The sequence below is a fragment of the Montipora capricornis genome, chromosome 6 (assembly GCF_036669925.1).
Source record: "Montipora capricornis isolate CH-2021 chromosome 6, ASM3666992v2, whole genome shotgun sequence".
Lineage (NCBI taxonomy): Eukaryota > Metazoa > Cnidaria > Anthozoa > Scleractinia > Acroporidae > Montipora > Montipora capricornis.
Genome location: NC_090888.1, coordinates 9,228,034 through 9,254,217, shown reverse-complemented (window position 1 = coordinate 9,254,217; position 26,184 = coordinate 9,228,034). Strand labels below are relative to the sequence as shown.

The 26,184-nt window shown below is 37.5% G+C and overlaps 1 protein-coding gene across 7 annotated transcripts in view; it reads left to right on the top strand.

The window, feature by feature from the left end:
• Window positions 1-5,193: 5,193 nt before the first annotated feature.
• LOC138051447 (pleckstrin homology domain-containing family G member 5-like) overlaps window positions 5,194-26,184 on the top strand; it is a 50,761-nt gene continuing 29,770 nt past the window's right edge. For 2 of the 7 annotated variants that reach the window (XM_068897640.1, XM_068897641.1), the window contains exons 1-4: window positions 14,294-14,661; window positions 14,981-15,010; window positions 15,717-15,787; window positions 25,548-25,668. In XM_068897640.1, the coding sequence (XP_068753741.1) occupies window positions 14,649-14,661; window positions 14,981-15,010; window positions 15,717-15,787; window positions 25,548-25,668 (235 nt within the window). In that variant the 5' untranslated portion in view covers window positions 14,294-14,648. Of the gene's footprint in view, window positions 5,523-14,273; window positions 14,662-14,980; window positions 15,011-15,716; window positions 15,788-19,085; window positions 19,239-25,547; window positions 25,669-26,184 lie in introns of those variants that run through there. The other 5 variants (XM_068897638.1, XM_068897637.1, XM_068897636.1 and 2 more) reach the window with 5 other exon arrangements.

Genomic DNA, 26,184 nt, shown 5'->3' with positions numbered 1-26,184 from the left:
AAATTAAAATAACTGCCTCATTTACACATCATCTGGGCGCAAGGGCTCGCGATTGACAAACTTAAGTTACGACAACGACACAACGTTTTTAATAATATTCAATCGAAACAGTCTAGTTGTGGTTTACTGTCAGACCCACTGAAGCCGGAAACTGTCATCGACTGTCAGCTCTACTCGCGGAATCCTTGTAAGAAATTGGACTCTTCATAAAAACCATGTTATGCCGGTTAGTTTACTTTAATAACAAAACAGCAAAAAATCCATTATACCATAGGTGAAACAAATGTGTTCAGTTGAAGGCGTTAAAATACAGCCACTTGAAAATGTTTATCGCCAAGGGCAACCAAACTGTCGAAAAATCCTTTTTTTTTTCCGTGTTATGAATACATTTGGCGTCATGTAAAACCGCGCTTTAAAGGAGTGCAAGCAATATTTTGCGAATGAATGGGCAATAGTTTTTCGCGTGAGAGAATGCAAAAGGCAGAAGGAAAACGAAGCTAACTTAATCAGCTACATTCGTTCAGAAGAGATAGATGGAAACAACGAGTGAATCGAAGAATTTATCAAACGAGTATCGCGATAACAGAGGGGTTATATGGATGTGTTTTCTTGAAATACTTTTGCTCCGACGAATTCTGAGAGGTAAGCTGGTGTCGGACTAATATTCGCAACGTTAAGACGATTTCTTATTGATCGTTCCTAATATATATTTATTTAAAACCAGGGACCAAACAGTTGTCGTATTAGCGTGCTTGACAGGAAAATGGCCTGCCGGCCGGCTCAGACATAATTCTTTAAGAGGACATTTACGTTTATCAGTTACTCTATGCTAATATAGACGAAATTTTGAAGAGAGAGACCAAGTGTGCCCATTAACGCAATTTTTTTTTTATTTGCCACTGGCTTTCAGCTTCGGAACTAAAACGGTTTCACAACCAATACGTTCTGTTTTCCTAAAAAAAAAAAGGGGCCAATGTTCAAGTTCACATCAGTCGATCAGTGAAATCTCACAAGAGAAGATTTTAATATGCTATTACAGATGAATGAGGCCAGAGGAGTCAGAGCGCTTCAATGGAGCGAATGCACTCGGTTCGGACCAACATGTGATGCAATAATCCTGAAATTGCTCACGGCGTGAAATCAAATGGTTTCGAAAGGAAGATTTCGCACAATGGTTTAGAGTATAAAAGTGCGCAGTCTTCACACGTTTGGTTGAGAGCTAAAAAACAAGTTCTTCTCAACCCCTGTCCAATAATGACTTATCCGTCGGGAATGAGGGACGCAGCTCCAGCTCCCATCTAACCGGCTATGATATAACCCCGCATGCACGTAAATCTTAACATTTACGTTGGTAAACACTCACCATCTTTGTCATTACAACAGCGAGAATGCACCATTTCGACAATTTCAGTCCTAGATAGCGGGACAAAATTGTCACTCGTAACCTATCTCCAATGAGTCTCCTCTGGTGGAGCATCTGAAATAGTCATCGCAGGGGCGTAGGTTTACGATCACGTGAACGATAGTTAAATTAGACACTCGACTGATGATTTTTTATTTTTATTTTTTTGCCAATCACTGAACAGGCCTGGCGGCGATTACTTTCGCTCGCTTTTTTCCGTAAACGTCTCTTATTCCTGGAGCCGAATATTTTTTCATTTGTGCAATTTTCAAATGAAAGGCTCCAACAAGCCTAAAATTTCAGGCTTACTGGTAACCGGCTTACATTCAACAGGATAAAAAATATGTGAAATTAGATATATTCTAAAAAGCGTTTCGCAATTGTTTTGGCTATGCTCAGTCTCAGAACTTCCCTTTATCTTAATTCCTCGACTTTGCACCTCGTCTTAAGAGGGAACTCAAGCATGAAAGACCATGACTGCTGCGAGAACGTGAATACGAGAATACAACTTTTGCGTTAAATGAGCAAGCCGACTGGAAGACGAGAGGCTGGCGACTGGCGAGGTGGTAGCAACTTAATTGTGCGCAAGATTATCATTGTAGACGCAGAAATTTTCTCAGTCGATCGCCCTTCAGTTTGTCAAGATGTCAATACAGTATAACGTATGTAGACTTGGCTTTAGCCAATCGGAATGCAAATAATACTTTTCCTTTAAAACGAAATGACATGACCATGTTACAGATATGGTGATGCGGGTAAACGTGAGGCTGTATGAATGGAGTTTTGGATTACGAAAATGTAAACTTGAAATGTATATTTTATTAAGCGGCTAGTTCTTGATATTTTGGCAAGATTTTCGATTGAAGGATACAAGAAGAATCCTCGACATATCAGTTTTGGTAAGTAGGGCTTGGTTTGGAAGCAAAGCGACGCGAATTTCGCCGGAACGAAGATTCGTACTGGATCATTTCTGGAGAGCTTTCCACACGGCTCTTGTCCCTGAAGCTTATTTTAATATAGTCAGGTGTGACACACGAATATTTAGAAATGTTCATATAATTTTCATGGAATCAGCGAGTTCACAAATCGACTTCAAGTATTTGCACATTACTTCCTGTTCAGGACCCACCAGAGTTCAGGTCACGTATTTGTTTTATTGGGAGTTGGCATTGCCTCAACAGCAACCGTCAACGAACCATTTATTTGCCATTCGAATATAAAATTAATAAAGAACAGAGAATAAATCAGTCACCTTTTAGGCTAAAAACGTCTTAGAATAGTGGAAAAACCAAACAAGCTGTGTATTTCTCCACCCAAAGTCATTATTCATGCTGTGTTTGTATTACGTAATAGTTCAAAGGGAGAAGTATCTCGGGACAATTTCCCAATTGTCTCTTTCAAACGAAGTATCGACTACAGGCAAAAAGGCACGAAACAACCGTTCTAACGAGAAAAAACAATAGCTGTACTCGCAGTTAACGTTGTAATATGGCTAATAAGTCTCTGTTGTACTTTTTTGTGCAGAAATAGATTGTGAAACGGCCAAGTTAAGAGTTTCGTTCGTGACGATAATTGTAGAGCTAGGCAGTTCTGGCGGTTTCAAGCAAAGAAAGAGCTGTTTGCTATACCTGTCACAAAATCAGGCCATCGAATATGCAGTCGATGGTTCTACCACTGATTTTGTCAGAGGCGAGGTCCTCCTATAGCTATAGCGCGGCTATTATGCTTGGATTCAATGTTACATTTGGAGTCATTCTTGATTGGTTATTACTATGTAGCTATTACTGCTTGAGGCTATTCTAACGTAAGAGATCATAAGAGGCAAGTTATTAAATTTGTCCAAACACATCAGCACGGCCATGGCAAACGAAGGTAAAACTATGATTCTGTGTCTTTCATACTTCCCCGAATTCATGGTCAGTGTTTTGGTATCAAATGATTGCTCAGCGTGAACGAGACGAAATGATTTCGAAGAAAATTACGATAACTCAAATTTATCTTTGAAGCGACCGGCAATTTCCGTTGACTTGCCTTGCTTCAACTTCCTGTTTTGTTGGATACACGTATTCTTTTTTTCATAAGAACGTCTAATTTTTTGGTTGAGGCTGAACATTCTTGTTATTTTTTTTTTGCCTGAAAACATTCTTAAACATGTTTTTAAGTTGAGTGAAGGGCGCGCAGGGCATCGGGTACACTGAAGACTACAAACTGAGTTGTTCTGCAGTTTATCGTGCAATGAGAAAAACGTCCCAAGTATTAATTAGTTAATTGTCTTGTTAGATTTGCTTACCTTTATTTATACCACTCACAAAAATCGTGGAAACTGATGAGCAAAATATAGACGTTCTTAACTGACTCAGCCTGTGTATGTTCTTGGTATTTTTTGCTGCACGATTTTGGTTAATCTCAGCCTGAACGTATTATAAAAACTTTTATTATAAATTTGCAACTGCATTTCCCGTTCTCTGATTGGTTCACTCAATCTCGGTTATCAGGCCATATACCTTAGTTTGACCTTATATGGCAATTGATTGCGCTAAGTGTTGCAAAGCTTTTTTTTTTCGCCAGAAAGCGAAATTCCTCTCTGAATAAATCAGAAACAAAACCTCCCTTTTTTTTGGAAAGTTTGGATCGATTCCGACGTTCAGAAGTACGTGAAAAGGCAAGAAATGTTTTTTGTGATGAACCTGCGTCTGTCTGACCACAAGTTCGCTTGGATTTTCTCGCTTTTTTCGCTCGTATTTCCAAACTTTTGTAGTTTAAGGAATTTAATAAAACATTTATTCTATTCGCGCTTGTTGGATATGAGACTGGTTCAGTAGCCAACTCGGCTCTACGCCCCTCCTTGGCTATTTACCATCTCATATCCAACGCGCGCTCATGGAATAATATTAATGAAACGCATCATTACTAATTTGCCAGGATTGAAACTTACCATCCCCGTTTTGCTGGTTCAGTTTAGGAGGGCCAAAGGATTGATGTGGGAAAAAATACGCAATTGGTTAGAAGTTTATCACATCTCTACATCTCTTAAATGTACCAACAAGGAAAAAACTTTCAACTTTGTGTGCTCGCGAACATCGTCGATAAATTTTTATCATCTTTAGGAGGTAGAACGTAGCTGATCATGATCTCCCATACACTTTATGTGCTAAAAATACAACTAGCGCACTTTTAAAAGAATTAATGTTTTAACCACAAAAAAATAGTCTAAAATCGATTTAAATTGTAAGCGTTTTCAAAAGCCCCTCTGCCAGTGGAAGTTTGATCATCCTTTTTTGCTAGCGTCATCTACTGATTTCCATTGTCACGTACATGCGTGTTCAGTTCATGCTTTCGCGTGGTGTTTCCCTCCTTACTGCGTTACCATAATTTGATAGTAACTCTAAACTCAACTGTCAAAGTTACCTTTGATCGGATTTATTCCATTTGACACGCCGTGTTTTTTACTGGTTCAAAATAAGTATCTGTTTGTGTTCTGTCAAATGTGGGAGTTAAAATAGCAATAGAGACGTCTGAAGCAAAAGAAATTGATACTTTGACTTCTAAAAGCTGCTAAATAAATTGAGCTCCATTTTTTTGGAATTTGTGAAAGAGCAGAACATTTGCCAGTCCTACCGGTAAAAAAATCGATGACATCACTCAATACTGCCTTTCGACCCCTCTGGTTGGTAAGGCCGTCATTATGTCTGGAGATTGTCTTACCAAATAAGCGTGCGTATATGGCCTTATTTAGCAAACGCCGGAACTAAAACTTGTCAAAGTTCAATGCGAATTATCTTCGATTTCGCACAGTAACAGCCGAGTTCACAATAAGATGACGTAAATAGAGTACATCCCCATTGTAAACAGCTTCAGTGAGCAATCGTGTCAAAGTAGAAGAAAAACTCGCCGAAAAAAAGTATTTTTACAACTGATTCGTGGACTGCTTACGAGGCGAGCATCAAGATCCAGTCGAAAAGAACGTTTTTGATGACACGGAGACGAAGAAACACGCCGCGAAAAAGGTACAAAGTTACACCGGTTGAAAGCTTCCGAAGAAAACGATCTAGAAAACGAGCAAAGGAGAGAAAGCTTCAGCGAAAAAACGGCATCAAGAGAAAATCGAAGGAAACCAATGGTACGTTCTTTCATTTTATTATCATTGGGGTTTCATTTTAGTCCTCCATATTACGATCGACTAATTGAATGCTTTTACGCGCGATCTCGTGCACAAGGGCCAAAAAACCCAAAACTTTAGAAAAATTAATTGAACAGGAACCCGCAAATTTCAGAATCAAGTTTTTTTTTTTGCGTTTCTGCAGTATATACTAGGGCCTGAGCTTGGTGAATTACAAATACTCGGTGCTGAAATTGTTGTTTTAAGGTGACAACTATTCAGCGTCCTGCTCGTTGTCTTTCAGCATTATTGGCAAATTCCATGTTTTAGTAACCTCAAGAGTGAAAGGTTACATCACCAAAGCAACCATTTGTCGAGAGCCTAAACATCCAGTTTGAATCAGTCGTCGAACGCCAGTTATTTTTCCTTCTTTGTGACACGATTCACGCATTTGTTCTACGACGTGAAATTTGACCTGGTTTACATCTTTGTAAAGTTTCGATCGCTAGCAAAAAGTATTCATCAATCAATTATTCTGCTTCTTATGTGCATGACGAAAGTACATTTTCCACACTTTTCGATAAGAGGTTTGCAGTACTTCAGAAAATAAGCTATGAATATGAGCGGGACTCGTAAACATGACAGGTCATTTACTGCCCTTGTCCGAGCGTCAAACTAGTTTGTCATACATCTGCGTCGTGACTAGAACAGAATCACGTACTCTTAACAACTGAAGGTCAATCAGCCCACTCGTGAAAAATGCTGGCACATTTAGGATTTCGCTGAGTTACGCTGCTACTTAAAATACACACACAGCGGGAGACAACTCAGATGAGGAGGGAGGGGCTAGAGTCCGCTACGACAGAAACAGTGATTGCTGCTCGGACGGACTTCAACCCCTCTCCGGTTCTTTTCCGAGACCCCGGAAGACGACATACTCTGTTTTCTAGAGTTTCCCGGCAGTGACATACAGGTTCGCTATAAAATAGTTTTCTTTCAAGTATCGATAGTAAGTTCAAAATAATATTTGCTTATAAAATACTGCTTTAGTTGGTTTAAAATTTTTTCCCACATTGTCATCTTTCACTATTTGGATATTAAAGAGAGACCGGTTGCCAATGTATTAGAGAGATTTAGCAAACGGAAGAATGCTTTTTTGTTATAAAATCTCGACTATTCTCTAACTTGGTTTCCTTTTCTAAGATCAGAAGTAACGTGATATCTGTTCGCAACCAGCAAGAAATGAGCCGGCTAAAATCAAACACCTTTTTTTACTTTTGCCAAAACGCGATCTTAAATCTTGTTATGACTGGCTATTTGATTACCATTCAACTCCGATAAAATTGGAAAGCAAAGATGTGAAAACTGACACCTTTCATCGCAATATTTTTCAGTCGCTTGAACTGGTTATCGATTGGGGACGATTTCGGTAAACGGTGTAATCGGCATAACCCTAGACTGTTGTTGGCCGATGGGTTTTTCAAATGAAGTATTCTGCATAGCTGGTCATTTTCTCAATTCGTGCAAAAACCCATTCAGCGCGAATGGGTTTTTGAGGTAATTTCCACATTTTTCCTTCCTCTTTTTAGTTTTAAATTTTAACAGTAGAAATTTTTGGGCTTTGCTTATATATAGATAAGCACGACCGGAGATTACCTTGACGTTAAGAGTTTTGTCGTAGACTTGTAGGCGTCTGTACTTGTCTATTTTAAGACTGAAACACGTGCTACTCCACAGAAAAGCTGCGTCTGGGCGGTGACGAAGGAGACTAATTCGCAATCCTGTCCGTGATATTTCCACAGCTATTAAAAATCGCGATTTTCCGGAACATCCAAATCGTCCGCAACTTTTCATGCCCACCAATTTAAAACCGTTCTGTCTTTCTGCTGCCATTTAACATTGGCGCTCACACCACAAAAACAGACCCGCTATTTCACACTACTTCTCGTTTCCTATGGACTTGATGCTTCCCTTTTATTTCGAAGTTTAATTTTAAAAGGTGGTAAGGTTGCTTAACTTCAGACACTGTCAGAACATTGCGCACAATTCGAATTGCACAAACTGCCAGTCCCATAAATAAACTACAATTATGAAGCGTTCTGCTCTGCGAACAGTTGGTTTCTCCTGCGCGCAACCGTTCGATTTTTCATTGAGCATGTGCGAAGTACGTCACGCCCGTCGTTATGCATTTGACATCACTTCGTCCTATTTCGCGGGGAAAATATGGCATCACTGCACAGCAGGCTCGCCCAAATGCAGCAGTTACATGACAAAAACGCATGTGCACGCGCCAAAACAAGCTTACTAACTCGTTTTACCGGTTCAATTTTAATTTATTCGTCCTTGAAACCGGACGGCTCTCTCAAAGAAACTAAGGGTTGCTCGCAGTGGTTTCTCCCTAGGGAAGCGTAGAAGAAACCAACCGCTCGCTGGGTAAAAGCGTTCTGAAACAAAGATTTCTGGCGGGAAGACCTGTAGATATCGAATTATTTTAGATTTGCAGATAAAGTTACCATGTAAATCATCATTGTAAAGACCAAAGGGCCCTCAAGCAACACGATATATTCTGTGTACAGTATTTTATGATGAACCTGCTATTTCGAACCGCCACTTATTCAAACTATTTTCTTTTTCCCTTGCGACTTCGAAATAACGGGGTTCAGGCCGTATATCACCCTTCATGCACATTCTTGCTCGCTTGATTTATGGCCCAAGCGCGAAGTATGCAGGCCATAAATCAATGGGGGAAAAAACGAGTATCCGTAACTTACAGTACGAACCGAGAAAATGAGGTTAGTGAGATATTTATTATATCTGAGGTAGTCAGTAGTGTGACTGACAGCGGAAGGTTCAATAGCTACGATGATGATTGCGCGTCAAAATCCGAAAAACAAATAAAGGCCCAGGAATACGGGCAACATTTTTCATGCAACTTGTCGCGCAACAATGTTCAGTTGCAAGTTGAGATGGTTTGTAGCGCGCGTTACGACCTTCTTGCGCAACAATTTTTTATTTCGCGAAAAGAAGATGTAGCTTTTAATTTTTCCAACGTGATGAAAATTTGCTGCGCAAGAAGGTGGTTTAATACGCTCAAAAAAATTTCGCCATTGTTCCGCGACAAGTTGCACGAAAACTGTTGCCCGTTTTACTGGGCCTTTAACCTTCTTGGCTTTTTGAAACAGTTGCTTTCAAGATTGAAACAGTTTTACAAGTTTACGTGGCATAAACGACATGAAAAACGCCCCAGAGAATACTTTATCAAAATTTCAAATTTAGCGGGCCGGACACCGGGTCCTACTGTAGAATATATGGCTTCTTAAATCAGCCAATCACAGCGCGCGAACTATCGATAGATCTGAGCGTGGAGGAATTCTGGATGTTGTCCAGCAACACTCGCTCTGACGAAGGGCTGAAGTTCGCAACGTCAGCTTTCCAAATCGTTCACGGTGGTAATTCGACCTTTATCAACACGTTTGATAAAACCAAATTTTCCTGTTTCACTCTCCCACCGACGCAGGACCACAGTTTCTTTAGAAACTAGAAATTTGGGAAAAATTGGTCGAGTTCCATTTTTTTGCAAGTTATCAGGCTCGGTCCGTTAATTTGCAAAAATGGAACGGCACCACCGTTTTCCCAGTACGAGCCGAACAAGCGAGTTCAATAGGAGTTTTATTATATTGGTTCCCTTGGGCATGGTTTTCTATCCCTTTAGTCTTTCCTCTTCGCCTGCTTCTGTTAACGGTTCTGGAAAAAAAATTCGCACTTTTTCTTTTTGTCTCCGAGAAAATGGCAGTAGAAAAATGGGAACAGTTTGGCAACCTATATACTCTTCTTCGTGACCGTTCCGTCTTAGCGGTCCGTATTGCAAAATTCGGACCGCTCAGAAAACAATTCAGAACTCTGTTTTTTTTTCCTGCCTGTGAGTTGGGAGCGCTGTGTCCCGTGCGTTCAGTTACATTAATTCCGCAGTCTCTTAGCGAGACTGTGCAATTGGTTCTGACGCGCATCCTGGACTTCGCTCCATGACAGAGCTTTCTTTTCTTCCGGCTGCACGTCCAAAAAGAGGCCTTTGCTAGCTCGGATTTTTCAATGCCTTTGTCAAAAGTATTTAGTCTTATTCAGTTTCAGTTTTAGTTTATCAAGTGCTTAGTTCAGCAGGGCTAATCCTGGCACTGGTCAAGCGGTATATTAAGGAACAAGTCAAGATTTCACACTTGCGGAACTGGTTACAAAATGCGATACACTTAAATTATAATAATTGGTCAGACTACTATGATGTCTTTATTAATGCTTGTAATAAGAGGTTGACAAAGGAAAATTGATCACCTTAAATTTGTGATGCAACCGTCGTGGAAAGGATGGGAAACTAGTAGTTCCTTGGCGACAGGCCAAACGGACAACTGTAAACCAGACGTTTCCGCGCGTTAGCCTCGTTAGAGCGAAATGACAGCCAATCGAGTTTTAGTTCATTCGTTCGTAATCACCAGCAAAACGGTAGAGCTTAATTCCTGTTTGGTTTCTTTTGAAGCGGTCAGCCAAGGTGAATTAGTTCAATGAAAATTCACCAAATTGGTTCAAGACGTTATCCGTCAATCTGTTAGACCTATCATTTCTACCTGTATTGCTTTTCCTAAGTGTTTATAATTGACCCGAAAATTAATACGAAAAACGTCGTCTTCTTTTAAGTAACTATTAAAATGTGGTTTGAGTCACTTTTTGTCGGAAGTCGGAAATACCACTTCTGGAAAACGAAGCAAGAAACATAGGAAGTTTGTTTGCTCACTCAATACAGTCTTAATTGTCTTAGGAAACTTTCGTCATTCTTAAACTGGTCCTCATTATTCTTAAACGGAAGTTCGTTGTTTTAAGATAGTCGATATTTTTAAGTATGAATCACTGTGAACAAAGCGCAGCGAGTTCAACGAGATGTCCTGAATAAATACACAATTTATAAACCTGAAATAAACCTGATGAAGGCTGTTATTGGCCAGCCGAAATATCGTTAAAAAATACTTTTTCGCGTTGTTTTATCAGTCGTGCAGTAGTCTACTTGACTTTTCATTTTGACTAATACCACGATCTTCTCTTATCCAACGCTGTGCAAGACTTATAGTCCGCGGTTTTTGCAAAGGTTTTAAAACCTCAATTTAACACAATTCAGGGGCACCCAACGTCAATTTTCGGAAAATATCTGTTCGGAAGACGATTTGAGATCTAGAATTTTCGGAGCATTTGTTGTAAGATTTCTTGCTTGCCTGCCCATCCTAGGATTTTCGAACATCTAAAAAATGGTATAATTGCCCATTTTTAACGGATTTTTACCCTAAAAAGGTCACCTAGAATTTACGGGAGCCTTTTTTCTGGCTGAAATTTTTGAAGAGGTAAGTTTTCAGTCCCTATAATTTTTGGATCATTAGACTTTCAGCTAGGAAATCCAAACAGATGAAAAATATTTAGGGGATAAAAATATGCCTATATCTACCCTTTTAATTACTAAACTACGTTTAACAATGCTAAGTTTAAGTGGTATTGAACTATATTCTCGTTGGGTGCCCCTGACAATTTGTGTTGATTTTTTCTGTCGTAAAGTAAAGCCACGTACCCAACATAAGTTGGCGCGAAACTTAGCACGCGGGGTCGATTTCCGCTCTATTCATATATGGCAATTGTAAAACGAGAGACAAAACGGCCTGTTGTTTTTGTCCAGAAAGTTCTATGTTAATCAAAATTAACAACTGTTATTCTTTAAATACGTAGAAAGGACAAGAAAAAACAATTAAAGCGTAATGAATTTTGATTATGTAAATAAACCAAACTGTCACTTCAACCGGAAAGAAATCTATTCAAAGGTGTTATTGCTCAAGGGGATGTGACGAACCAAAAGTGACGAGAAACAACACGATTCAATAATCCTACTTTGCAGTCGGTTGTCCGAATTTTAGAAACCAGTACAACAGTTCTTTATTCTCTCACTCGCAGACATTTTGCTGCCATTTTCCCTATGATTGCAAGAAACAAACCAGCCTTTAAGTTAAATTAAATAAAACGATTGGGAACAGTCGACAACCGGTGGCTGCAGTAATTAATACTCCACTTATCAACAAGTCCTGGGCTTAATGGGGCGTGATCCTGGTGTTTATTTACATGCTTGGAGAGAAGATTGGTCACCAGGGTTTGCAAAGAAACAACTCAATCACCGGTTTTCTGAGCCCGCGAGACTGAGCAGCCTCAGCAAACCATTGTTTTAACGAAAACCGCTGGTCAGCAACCTGGTTCTAGTCATTGCTGTCTAAGGTCTTTCAGTTTACACACAGTGTTAAGAAAAACACCAAAACATGCTATGAACTCAATGAAAAAGCGATGATAATGATTTTTGCAATGAAATGAAATTGCGAGTTCTCTTTGGGTCGTTTCGGTTCAATATACACCAATATTAAAGAAAAAGCCAAAGCGAAGCTAACGAACAAATTATTGTTTTCATTATCTTTCTTTCTTTCTCAACATTTTTGCTGCTATTTAAATGGCCTCGGAATAGTTTGAAGTCTCCCTGATTTGCCTGATTTCCTTATCAATTCTTGTCAAAATAATGGGAGCTTTCCGATAAAAAAAAAAAAAAAAAAAAAACCAAACAGCAGTGAAGTGTCCATTTCTTGCTTCAGCAAGTACCTAAATTGTCGTGTACAGTTAGTTTACAAGAAAGAGAACTAGGCTTCCATAAATGCGGCTCTGCTTCGGTTCTCGTATACGCGATGTACAAACATTTATCATGTTCCGAAAGGCTGTTTTTCCGTTCAATGGCCTCTCGTCTAATACTAATATTTGCTTTCGTTAGATTTTATCTATTTGTCTTCTTCACTGTCCACAACTAAACTAAAGGTGCCTTACTTATATCCAAAGATCATTTACGGAAAAGGGTGATTTCGTTAATCATTATTTTGACCCCACCTTTGCTGGATTATGTCCGGTTTGTTCAAGTGGCCCATTGTCAGTGATTCCAATGAAAACATTCCTCCAGGGGAACGGAAATGAACGAGCAGTTTTTATGCGCTTGAAAAAAAAAACTTGTTAATGAATCATTGATTTGTATTGCCAAGGTCAAAAGATTTACTCAGTGGAATCCAATCCCGGGTCCAAGTTGCTCAAGACAAACAAGAGAAAAAACACTTAGAAGTCGTGTTTATAAAAAAAAAAAAAGATTCCTGCTGGTTAAGATTTTTGAATCTGTTTTGCTCATCTTCTAGTTCATTTAATCATGCATGAACTGCCGGTCGGCAAGGAAATGTAACGAAAATATTTCCGTTGAAAGAAATGTTTATTTGAAGTGCTGGTTATAGCCGAACTGAAAGATACAAGTGATTCTCGCAATTGTCTGGGCAATTTTAAGCAATTGTCTCTTATACACACCTGAAACATTCAGATCACTTGTATATTTCCGTTGGCAACCCAGTTCAAAGTGCAGACAATGAAATCCGGCATCTTAGCAAAGAGCTATATATGCAAAAACATGTCAAAACCGTAGATGGAAATTCTGGACTTGTTCTAAAAATACACTTTTGCGTTTGCAAAAGCCCCTCGAAATGATTAAAAATTATCATGGTTTAAAGTTAAGTTTTACTTTAATAATATTCTATGATAATTTATCTATATTATCTCGTTTTAATTGTGGGTGGATAGAAGAAATTGTTTTCGTTCAGGCCGAATCGATATACGTATTACGGTTAATAGGTTAAATCGTTTTTCCCTGCTTTTGACCTGATTTGAATTTTCCGCGACAGAAAATTAAGGGAATGTGTTCTTTCCCGTGGAGAGTTGAGTTACATAATCTATTGTAGATTCAATGAATAGATGCATACTTAGATGCATTAGATCCCCGCAAGAGAGGCATCCAATGCATCCTCTCTTGATCCTAGTCAGTGACGCACAAGTATAAGCATTAGCAACCTGACGTAAATTCAAGAGAGGCTTGATCCTTACAGTATGTTTTGCTAGGACAAGAAACACTAATTAACGAAAAGTTAATACAGTAATACGTCTGTATATGTTCCTTGTTCCAGTCTTTGCACACTTGGTAAAATTAACATTCTGCGAAATTACCCCCGTCGAAATAATATGGGGTGCTTACATTGTAATTATTCGCCTTTTGCGAACTCTTGTGGTCACTTATCAATTTTTTTTGCCGCTGATATCATTACTCCGACGTTAAGCAGAAGGTGGTTTGACCCAGTGCTTGGTTCGAAACTCATCAAAGCTGTCTGCCTAAAGACAATGCTTCTTTAAAGCTCTTTTTTTCGATAAAACAATACTTCTTAAAAGTGGCTATTGAAATCCTTTAATCCTTCACAGGACGAAATATAAAAACACGAATTCAAGCGGGCAAAGGAATATTTTTGATAAGTAAATAACAACACGTATACATTTAATGTCTTAACTTTGATACACTGTTTTAAGGAGTGTGATTGAGAAGCCCTTTTTGAACGTTTTAACAGCTTTGTTTGGAATATAATTTTTTATGTGACGTGTCAGAATTGGTCAAGCAGAAATTATGGCTTTCTTTTTTGTCATCAGTATTTCATTCACATCGAGGGCTTGATCATGGAAAAAATACTCGTGCTCGCCGTGGCAATTTCATTTTCTCTTTCTCATCGGAAATCAGAGCTCAAGTTTTTTATTTGCTCTCATGGAAACCAGTATCTGCTGTGTGTTGTCGAAGACCAGTCTGATGAAGTGTTCGGCTCGTGATCTGATTGGTTGTTCTCGAGCCGAATTTATTTGACGTCACCACGCGGGCCTATCTCACTGTTGTTCACAATTTGCATGGGGGAATCTTGTGATGAATTTGACTGTGTTTCACTCTTTTTTCTCAAGTTAATCAACACTTTGCACTGGAACGTGGACAAGACATCAATCCTCGATTGACCGTTCCAGTTGAATCCGTTCGAGCACGTGCAAAAAGCTCGAATTTCACTTTGTAATCTACAATGATCTAGACATTTAATAGCGACAAGAACACAGAGCCAGCGGACGATTCAAAGTTTCCCGTATTTCATTGGCAACGATTTTCCTTCCTACAAACCGGTTTTGATTGATTTATTTTCACTGTGCAAGGAATGACATCGGAAGTCGAGTATAGGATACGATTGTGACGATATGCCCGAAATCGGTGAGCTTGGTTTCTATGAAACCCTTCGCTTGTCCTCATCTTGTTATGTAAAAGTTTTCACGTCGAGACTGTTTGTCTATTGAAGTTGTCATATTTGTTAAAACCGCGATATCTCTGCGATAGACTCGTGTTTAAAGATATTCTCCTTTTAGATGGGGCTTTTAGGACGGTTTTAAGTCGCCTAAATGAAATAAATCCAGGGTTTCCGATCATTTCGCCCTAGTTTTGTCTGTTTATACACGAATTTATGTCGTGTTGGGCCTGTGGTTCATGGCAATCACTTTAAAACTGACATAGCACTTCACAATTTCTCTGCTAGGTCGGGATGAGTTGGAACATTATGGAAAAGGTAGGACAGTTACCAACTCTTATTTATTTATTTACCTAACTAATGCAGTGTCATAGAATGACTTTATCGGATTTCTGCGAAGTTTGTACATAATGAAAGTGGCACTAGAAGAAATAGTGTATTAGTTATGTGTATTTACATTTTGTAGGGAAAGTTTGTACGTATGTCCGTTGTTTCGTAAATCTTTGGAGTTTCCTTTACGACGGATAATTACTTTAAGTTATATTCCTTAAGAAAGTTATCTTGATGGAACCGATAATTTTCGGAGCTATTCGACCGAAGAGAAAGAGACGTGCGCTTAACCTAAGTCATGTTGGGGGTGAAAAGGAAAAATGGGCGCGTGAGTGAATAATTCCCTTTGATTCTATACAGTACTTGTTGGAGGTCTTGGGACAAAAGGAGCTATCGTTGAGTTGCAATTAAGATCAGTTTTGCTAATTTTGGTATTTATACTCTCGTTGACCTCTAAATGGAAACGTGTAAGTTGATCGAATCGAAATGGAAGCCATCGGCAATTCCACGATTCAACGAAGCCCAAGCTGAGTGTAGTTTCGGCTGGCGTGATTAAGGTTTGTTCGTGCAACCATTCTCAGCATGTTCCAAAATTTCGCATCAAAGTACACTTAACACAATTAGAGGCTGTGTGTATTGCAAAGGCGTCCATAATTTAACAACCTCAGCTGAACTGCCGGTTTTCTTGTTGTAGACGGGAATAGAGTTTGTCAAGGAAAGTTGTGTGCCAGCAACCTCTTAACAGAAAAGGAAGATGCAGTCAAGGTAAAACAAGTCATTGTGTTTTGTTTTTAAACTGTCAGGTCTGTACGTGATTAAGATTTACGTTTTTTGGGAGTCCCTAGGAAGAATTCAAATTTACATGCATGTTTACATGTGGCTTTGAATGTTGAGGTCATTCGTGGTCGAATTTAAGTGTAGCTCTGATCTTATCGATAGTATTTCTAAAACCTGAAGGTTGACCTGACTAAATTTAAGAAATTTCACGATAAATTAAATGAAACTGTAGTTAATTTTTTTGTTTGTGTAATTTTCATTTTTGACCTCTGTGGACGAAATTCTTTTTGTTCCTCTCCGGAATTCGTGTGGGAATTTTGGTTGTCGCACCTTCAAAGGCCACACTTTTACAGAAGATATGATTTTATCTTTCCGTTTAACATGCATTACCTAATTTCAGTGTGTTAAGGTCACTGTCAGCCACAAAGAAGACGATTTTGTTTTACGTTAAAAAAAAGTTTGAAACTTTATTCAGAAAGGTTCATCCTGAAATGTTTGAAACACGAATAAATTGCAAAAATCTGAAGTTCAATTTTATTGGGTCTGTCAATGAAACCAAAAAGATTTTTGGGAAGCGAAACCCAGCTATATCTATTTTAAAATAAAGTACACTAACATAATGAATTGCAGGTTTTTGTCTTATTTAAAGACACAATGAAAGTATCCAGTTTTATTGTTACTTTTTTGGAGAAAGCCTGTGCTAGGAAACAGGTTTTTAGGAGTTCTTTTCCTGTGATACTGTTTATATTAATTATATTGAAGGAAGGTGCTAAGAAGTTTGAATGTTTTATACAGCTGTCACCCTTCCAAGATTATGAACCCAGCGAAAACTGTCATTGATTCTTATTGAACCTACAGTATTTGATTAATCAGAAAATTCTCCAAACATCTTTCCCACTAAATCTCAATCTAAGCAATGAGAATTAAGAAGGGATCATAACAAAGGGAGCATCTCGTTTTGAACAAATTTCCCTCACTGTACAGTCATAAGGTTATGCAGTTGTGAGGGCAAAATTGAAAGGTAATAACGAACAAAAGAAATAAAGAAACAGAGAAAGAAAGCAAGACTAGTATAGTGGAATCTACTGTGTCAATTCTACAGAGAGGCTTTAAATTTAGTGGACTAGGGAATCAAGCAGTTTGAATTTCTTGTACCAGAAAATTTCTTCTGTAGGGACATAACAATCTAAGACGACAGGATTAAGAAAAACATGATTTAATTTTAAGACTGTAAGTTTAAGGGTTTAGATATGCCCAGAAATGTGAATAATTAGTTTCATACTATTTCTGTACCAAACTCCAAAGTGATGGCTTTGAAACTCTTTCATAAATACAAACTAACCACACTATGAAATGGGCAGAACCTTGCTCAAGCTAAGAAAGAAATCAAATTTGGCACTGCATGTTCATGTCTTCCTTAAAACCTAAGGTTTGATTATTTCAGGTTTAATATTTGTGGATAATAAAAAGGAATATGCACTTGTGGAACCATTGTTTAGGCAATAAAATACCACTATTAAGTGATGCCATTGCAAGATTGCCGTCAAAAGGTTTCTATTATCTCAAAAGAGGAGAACCTTTCAAGGCATGAGCCTTGAAATGTTGGCTTAACTTTGTTTTTTGTTTAGACCAAATTTTTCAGGTTAATGGAATTTTATTTTTTGTAGTTTAAAAATAGCTTATGAGGCATGGAAAGTTTTTAGGACATTGAGATATGAGATGAAACTGTCAAGTGTTGACGAGGGCTGTGCTTAGTAACCATTCAGCCAAAAATCCCAGAAACTTTGGTTAAGTGCCAAATGGAACAGTCATTTTCTGGAAAATTCGTTTGTAAAATGTGGAGTACAGGTACTTCTAGAGGCTCCTGATTTTCTGATAAAAATTCCTGTACCATTTTACTGATTCTTGTGTTTCCAAATGAAGACAAGAGCTCTCCCCATTGTGTTATCCAAAGTGAATAAAATCAATATTGGTGCACATTGCATAAATCTTGTGTATACTATCATGTGAATTTTAATGTTTTGTGATGTTGTCTGATAAGTTAATCTGTGACCTCATTTGTTTGATATCTTTGATTATCTTAATCCCTCATGAGTCTGTCTCCAATTTTTGATGGCTTAAACTTGACTCTTGGTGCCAAAATAGTTGTTAATCATTGTCCTTTGAAATGAAGTTTGACCCCAGTCGATGGCTATCTTGAAGACCATAGCTTAGTGCATTGTTTAAAAGGCAGTTCTATAAATACTTTTACTGGAAGGTATTGTACAAGTCATTCATTCTGTGGCATAATTTACCTCAATAAGTTAACAAACAGATAGCAGGTCTTAAAGGTATTTTTTCATTAATTTGGTAACGGCTATTGACACCTGCTACATTGTACATGTAGGTCATAATGTCTTTTTAATTTGTTTGATTGGTTGAGGCATTGAGTTTTGCAACTAAGCCATCAGAAATCATTTTGTTCAATATCTTTACAAAGACCTCCAAGTTCCATCTTCTAATATTGTTATATATATATATATATATATTGCTATCTATACCTAACTGCAACTTATATTAATATTTTTGTGGCTACTTTTCAGTTTCATTTTATTCTCTTTTATTTCATTCAAACTTGACAAGCTGTAAGGACAACATTTTGCTATCGCTTCCCGCCTCGAAAAGCTAATACTATTTGCGGGAAGCAAGCATTTTGTATTTTTTCTTTCTTTTAGTAGTAAATACATGTACATGTACAGTTGAGTCAAGTCTTTATGAAATTTCACGTGGTTTTGGCTAGCTCTTTGACCTTTGTGGCTGAGCTGGTTTTGTGAACTCACCAATTTGTCTTGTTCGTGTACCAATGGCACTTTTCATGGTTACAGTAAACACAAAATGGCATTTGAGCATTCTATAAGCATTCTATAAGTTTCCTTTCAGGGCATCCTTTGATATATTTTAAAGGTAGTTGAGCAATATGAATTGGATTGAACGAGAAGAAGAAATTATATAATAGACCATCTTTTTGTTAATTATAAGCATTTTCTAGAACTTTCCATGAATTAAATTTAATGCTGACTGAAGTCCAAAAAAAAAAAAACTAAAGCCTTGATCTATGCTTTTAGATACAGCCTAAACTTGGTTTGATTCACGTGACTAAAAAAATCAATTGACGTGACAGCTGAATTTTTTTTTACCATGAGATGAATGTTGTAATACTCATTTTGTGTCTCAAGCAGCGCATATATTCTGGTAGTGTCTGGTGTTTTATCGTATTAGCATTGGATGTGTGGTGCTTCTTATCTCCTTGCAACTAGTTCCCTTATTCAGAGTAAGACTGTGTTTGAGGTCATTTTGTAGACAAGAAATGGATACTGAGTGACCCCAGTATGTTGCCAGCTATTTATGTGCAAATGATTCCACTCTGATTTTGATCTGAAACAGCAACATGAAGCCTGTGGTATGTAAAATAATGTTTGAGTCAGTTTTCGGCTTCAGTGAAGGTACAACCATTAGAAACTGAAAATCGTCATGTGATATTATAGTCAGGAAAACAAGAGCTGATCGTGAATAATTAGATATTTCAAGATTGAAGTATTGGTCTCATTTTTAATTAAGAAGTAAAGGCCTCTTTAACTGGATTGATACATTCCGAGGTAGAACTGTCAAAATCACAAAAGCCATCAGTAGAATTAACCAAATTCCCAATCAGTTTTTTAATCATTGTAAATTTTTAACATTCAGACCTGCAAATTGATTTACATGAAGTGGAATAAATGTCATCAATGAAATTAATTATGTCCATTTTTAGAATCAGTCTGTTGTTTCAACTACTGGTCAGTTTTTACCTACAGAAATAAATGATTATTGACCTTAAGCAATTCAAAGAGTTCAGGGTTTTGTTCACTTGTAAAAAACTCTGCATCCTTATGCATACCCAAGCAATAATTTACAGAATTACATCACATACCGGATTAGTCATGCCTGACAAATTGCACTATAAAGGGAATAGGCTTTCAAAGACTCTGACCCCCTTTATCTGAGCTATCAGTTTTTAATTTGATTCCAAGACAATGGAAGATGGAATCCCTCAAAGATAATAACTACTTCTCTCTGCAATTGAACAATGCTTTGAAATTAGCCTAACTAGCTGTGTACTTTGTTTTTGTGGCTATCGTGTGGATGCATGTTGAAATCTGGACACACATTTTAATGGCTGACAAAGGTCCTTGAAGTGTCTGGCAACAGACGTCCAAGAATTTGGATTTACTGGGAGATCATGCTTTAGTTGTCCATCACTTAATGGAAAGGACTTTTTGCAGATTTAACGTTGATCTATAGCCAAAATTAATAATGCTGCCTGATTTTGAAATTATTTTACAGTGTAGGTATGTTTCATGCAAGTGTCGGGGAGTTGTCAGCATTGCTTTCAGTGAATGTTTGTTTTCCATATTTGTTGTTATGATACTCTGTTTATCCATTCAATCTCACCTTTGTCCTAAGCAAAGCAAAAAATCTCAACAATGCATGAAATGCTCTTACATGTATGGGAATTGACCTGAAAATAAAATGAAATGAACTTTCCAATCCACATGAGGGCAAAATGTAGATAATCTTATTTTTACCAATCACATGTACATGGAATGTAAAGACATTAACAATTCATAGAATGGTGTCTTTGGAAAACAGGGTGTGACAAAAAGGCTTTCTGATAGCCTGGGGCTGGTGGAACGACGCTTCGTGCTAGCGCTTTCTTGTCGTGGGTTGCCTGATGGGCAAGCATCATTTGAATACAACTGCGGCATTGTTTGTTGTTTTTTTTTTTCCTGCTGCAAACTTCTGAGTAGACATAAGTGTTTAGCAGACAGTGCGTTGGAGAAGAAAAAAAAAGAAGACAAATCTTTTTGGGGCTAGCTCTTCAGTGACTTGGGATAGTGAGATGGAATTACAGCTTGCCTCAACTTGGGAAAAGTTCACAGATGCCAATTAAAACCAACTTTGTTTAAGAAATGGGTTGTGGAGAAAATTGGAAAGTTTGTTTATAAATATTGTTTACCATTCCATTCCCATTAATTTACTCAAAGCCTTTCAAGCTATACATGTATTTCAGGGTAAAATAATAATTATGAGTGGTTCGTGTATTTTGAGCTTTGCCTTTTTGTTGTCCTTCTCCTTTGTTTGTCGCTCTCTGTCTAAGAACAAAAGTGAGCAGGGGGGGGGGGGGGGGCGCAGCGTTGAGAGCACTCGCCTCCCACCAATGTGACCCGGGTTCAGTTCCCAGATCCAGCGTCATATGTGGGTTGAGTTTGTTGGTTATCTACTATGCTCCGAGAGGTTTTTCTCCAGGTACTCCGGTTTTCTCCTGTCCTCAAAAAACCAATATGATTTGATACATGTACGTGTATGTATTAATTTGATTTCATTTCATTTGTGCACAACCCCACAAGCTATTCAGCTTTAAACATTATCGTGTGAAAATAAAGTTCCTACATTGTATTCCTATTCCTATGTACATGTATTAACTAGAAGTGCTCAGAATGGAAAATTATTGTCCATAACAGATGACTTTTGCTTAGCTGAACGTGAACTTGGTACATTTACATCTACATCTACATTCGTAACTTGCAAGATCCTGAATAAGGACATTTCGAAGTGCTACATAGATCTACATTCATAACTTGCAAGTTATGAAGACAAATACATGCATTTCTAACTACCATTAATAATTGATAACTATACTTATTAATGCTGTGCTGCCATTTCTTGGGATGACTGCTTTAGAAAATGAAGCGTAACTTGATGTACTAGCTAAAAAAAAGTAACTTTAATTTAAATTACTGTTATTTCAAGAATGTTAAGGTGAAAACATGTGGGAAAGATTGAAAGTGTTTGACCAAACTGTATGTCTGCCTATGATATTTGAATAATGACTGGTCGTACAAGTCTAGGTGCATGTAATGACAACAATGATCATTGCAGAAGAGATACAAAAATTCATTGTAAAGTTGCATCACAATATAATAACAGTGAAAGGAAAAATAAGACTTTGCATGATAATTTAAGTTGAGTTATTCAGTTGATACTGTTTAAGTTCAAGAAGAAAGACAGTCAGTGATGGCTTGATATTTGTGACCTCTCAAGCGAAAACATTCCTTAGGAAAGTTGTGTGAACGACTGAACGCGTGTGGCAAGCTCACGGGTGACTCACAGGTTGTAAAGTCATTCTCACGACTGCAGAATGTTTTTGAACGGATGAGCACATGAGCTAAACAGGCCAAAGAAATCTTTAAACTAGTGACCTTCACGACTGAATGGGTGAAGGCTTTTTTTTTAACATATAGTTAAACTGCTTAAGACTGAAGGACGGCGACTTCACGGCTACTACACCTCAGAACGACTTGTCAATTCGCATGAGAGGTCCCATTTTTGTTTTTTGAAAATGCCTTTTTATATGCACCCTAGGGCAAAATTATTGCAGCTTGACAAATGAACAAAGAAAAGGGTTAATTAGTGGCCTTGGCCTTTTGTCTGGTATGCCCATGCAAAGAAACTTGTATTATCATGACCTGTAGGTGTATGCAAATCCTTGAACACCCTGTCAGCAGTTAAATGGGAATGCTGATAAACAAAAGTTGCCTAGTTTGTGCGAATAAACCAATTAAAATGCAAATTAACTAAGATAAAGAAATAACTTGCAAGGCATGCTTTTCAAGCTGAGTTATATTATTTTAAATTGTTCAAGTTGCTTTCTTGGTACTTTATCATGACTGAGCCAGCAAGATCAGAAATAAGGCTTTTTATTTGTCATGAAATCATAATAAATGCTGATGATGAAACAATAAGTGTGAATTATATATGTATTTCAGTGTATGTCCACTTTTGATATTAATTTTTTTTACACAAGTGGTATGAATGACTTAAGCAATAATTTCGTTGTATCTCATTTTAGTCAATTCCAGAATCAAGCTTAAATAACTGCTTAAATAATTTTGTTTACAGCTTAATTCAATTTTAAATTATTTTTCTAATACACTGTTCATAGACTGTGAATTGAGTAATGCCATTAATTCAGAGGCTAACCTAAAGTGCATTAATTTTTTCTAGAAAAGCTCTAAAGGGCCAAAGTGAATGACTAGATTGTTGTTAATTGTGATGATATCTGGTACAAACCTCCATAAGTTTGAAATACAATTTTGATTCAGTTTTTAAGGACAATAAAATGATTCTTTTTGCCATAGGATTTCACTGCAATTTTTTTGAAGTATTGTTTCTTGCTTTTTAGAAATCAGAGGAATTGTCATTGTCCAGACAATGTTCTACTTGAGCCTGGATTTTATGATGATTGGATGTATAATAAATTATGTGATCCAATTAACACTTCTGTTAAGACCACTTTTAAACTTGGCTTATTTGCTCTTTATTTTGCCTGATGTTCCTCATTATGTGAGTCAAGTGATCTGGCTGCCAGTTCAGATTTTGCACAAATTGAATGCATAATCATTTAATCCAATTAAAAGTTGAGTTAAGCCAATTATTTAAAAACTTCCCTTTCATTTTTTTGCTCTTCTTTACAAGGTGATTCAAACATTTTTTGTCAATATTTTCCTCTCAATGAAATCTACTTTGTATCCAGAAGTACTTTTCAGTCCTTCTGTTTGCTAATGATAGTTAAAAGAGTATTTTAGCTATTTTAATCTGCTCTGATCTGCTCTGAGTCTAAAAGAAGCAGTTGTCACTAAGCTTATCAATTAATTGAGAATAATAATTTATGTAGCAAAAAAGCACGTGAGTCTGAAGTTGCGATTAAAAAAAACAAAAATTGTCACAAAGTTTTGGAGCAGAGACAGCAAAAGCAAAATGTAAAAGTAATGAGAGAGATTTTATTTACATGTATATATATAGTCAATGGGTTACGCTTATGCACCACCTCATACTGTTATAACTGCATATAAACGTTTCTACTGTTGGTAATAACAAGAACCATTTTTATAGCTCTTATCCAGGTCTGCTGGGGGATTAGCCCCCAAGTATCTTAGCTCATGCCTTAATACACATGCTTCTGTTCATGGGAGAAACACTACAGTACTGCTCAGAATTAACCTAACAGGGAACGCTGAACGGAATGCGTTACATATTCGTTCAATTTCCGTTCTCTTATCCGTTCTATATCCGTTCTATACCCGTTCTGAATCCGTTCCAGCTCTGTTCTCTTGTGGTTCCACTGGACGCGTTCCATGTTAGGTTAATTCTGAGCGGTACTGTAGAAATACATGTAAGAACAAGTTAGACATCCCAGCGTTCAATACAGCTGCCGGTCAGCGCTCTTATGTATTGAGCGGTGAAATGCTGGAACACGCTCCCTGAAGAAATTTCTAAATGTGAAAGCCTACTCAGTTTTATACAGCTTTTAAATGCGTCTTTTATGTTTTATTATATTTATTATAGTTTCATATTATAGTACGTACATTTTTAGATATAGTTCTTTACTTATTTTTGTAAATTGTTGGGGAAGAACCCTTTTTAAAAGAGCATTAATACTTATTATTATCTGCTCTGATCTGCTGAAACTCTGTGAAAACCCGTTGTCACTAAGAATAATAATCTAGTAAAATTAGGTCTTGCGTTTCGATTTTCAAAGGCACAAGTTGTCTCAAAGTTCTGTAGCAGAGACAGCAAGAGCTGTGGATCCATAGAACTCTACATAATGTTAGAAAACAGTGCTAAGAAAATACGCATGCTGATTGGTTAAAAATTGTGTTTCTATAACTCTGGAGAGACAGAACCAGCACAAGCTGTTGACGTAGTGATGACGCGAGCAAAGGGAATTTACATTTTGATAATTACAGTTCACAAGTTGTTTTCCTTTTCTCGTCGCGTTGTTTTCTAAAAGAAATAGAAAACATGTAGTCCGTGTTTCTATCGAGTTATAGAAACACAAGTGAATGTTTAGGAGAACTGGAAAAAGCTGTGGAAACACTCGCCTGCGGCTTGTGTTCCCACAGCATTTCTCATTCTCCCAAACTTTCACTCGTGTTTCTATAACTCGATAGAAAGATGGTACATGTTTTCTATTTCTTAAATATTATTAGAGCTGACCTGATTCAAGTGTGAAGTACAATGACGTGTAGGAGGGTTCTAGATGTTGTTAGCTCTTTCATCCTGAAACGTACTGCCCTTGTTGACAAGCAAAACAGGGTTTGTACGGGTCATGGAAAACGGGAAACTTATAATTACATGTATGAAATTTAAAAATTTCATTTTCCAGGCCTGGGAAGTCTTTTTACTTAGTGGTTGGTCATGAAAAGTCATAAAAAATTAGAATAATCATAATTATAATTATAATGATAACTGTTACAATAATTATAATTATATTATACTGCCTTATTATAAAATTAATGGTAAATTAATCATTGCAGTGTCAAAGCAAGGATAAAATGAAATAAAGTCGAGTTTCTATCAAACAATGGGAAGTTTAGCAGAAAGACTTAGAGGTTGTTAATTTATAAAGTTGATTTGAGTAATATGATCCTAAAATAAGGATAGTTTTGAAAGTTAAAGTTTTCTTGCGTGACAGCTAAACTTAAGGGCGTGGAAAGCTGGAGAAAGTCATGGAAAAAGTCATGAAAAATCATGGAGTTCGAAGTGCTTAAAAGAGTACGAACCCTGTAAGAACCCTTTAGAAAGACTAAAATCAGCAAGCATTACAGACTTTTAGCATGGAAAGGGTTAAGTTTTGTTTTGTGTAACGTTTTGTTTCTTCTGTTCACAGGTTTGTCACCATGAAGACTGTCAAGACAAGAACGATGGCAAACCTCTGTTACTTTGCTCAAGATGTGATGAAGTTCATCACTTGGGTGCTTTTGCAAACCATGCAAGATTCGATGTACCTGGTAAGATTCATTTGAAGCAAGGCAACTAACTGTTGCCAGACCTAAAGCAGGGATGACGCGGCGGTGTGAGCACCTCCCTTTCACCAAAGTGTCTCGCATTCAATTCCCAGGGTCATACATGGGTTGCGTTTGTTGGTTGTCTACTCTGCTCTAAGAGGGTACTCCGGTTTTCCCCTCAAAAACTAACCTACGATTTACAAGGAGTTTATATGTACACTGTCCCCAACTACATGTATAAACACTTGACACTTAAATAAAGTTCAAAGGTCATAATTTGGTACAGTTGGTGTAGGTTCCTTTCCTTGGAAGTATTCAATAATTTTTCCATTAGATCAGAGTGACTTTGTTCTTGGCAAGTTTAATGACCATAGTTTTTTTCAACCAAGAAGAGTTGGGAAATGGGTTGACTATGAGGTTGATGCCTTATAATACTTTAGTGCTACACTACAGGATGGGGGTTTGAAATTGCAACCAATACAATGTACAGTCACATTTGCACAACGGCTTTGCTTCTAA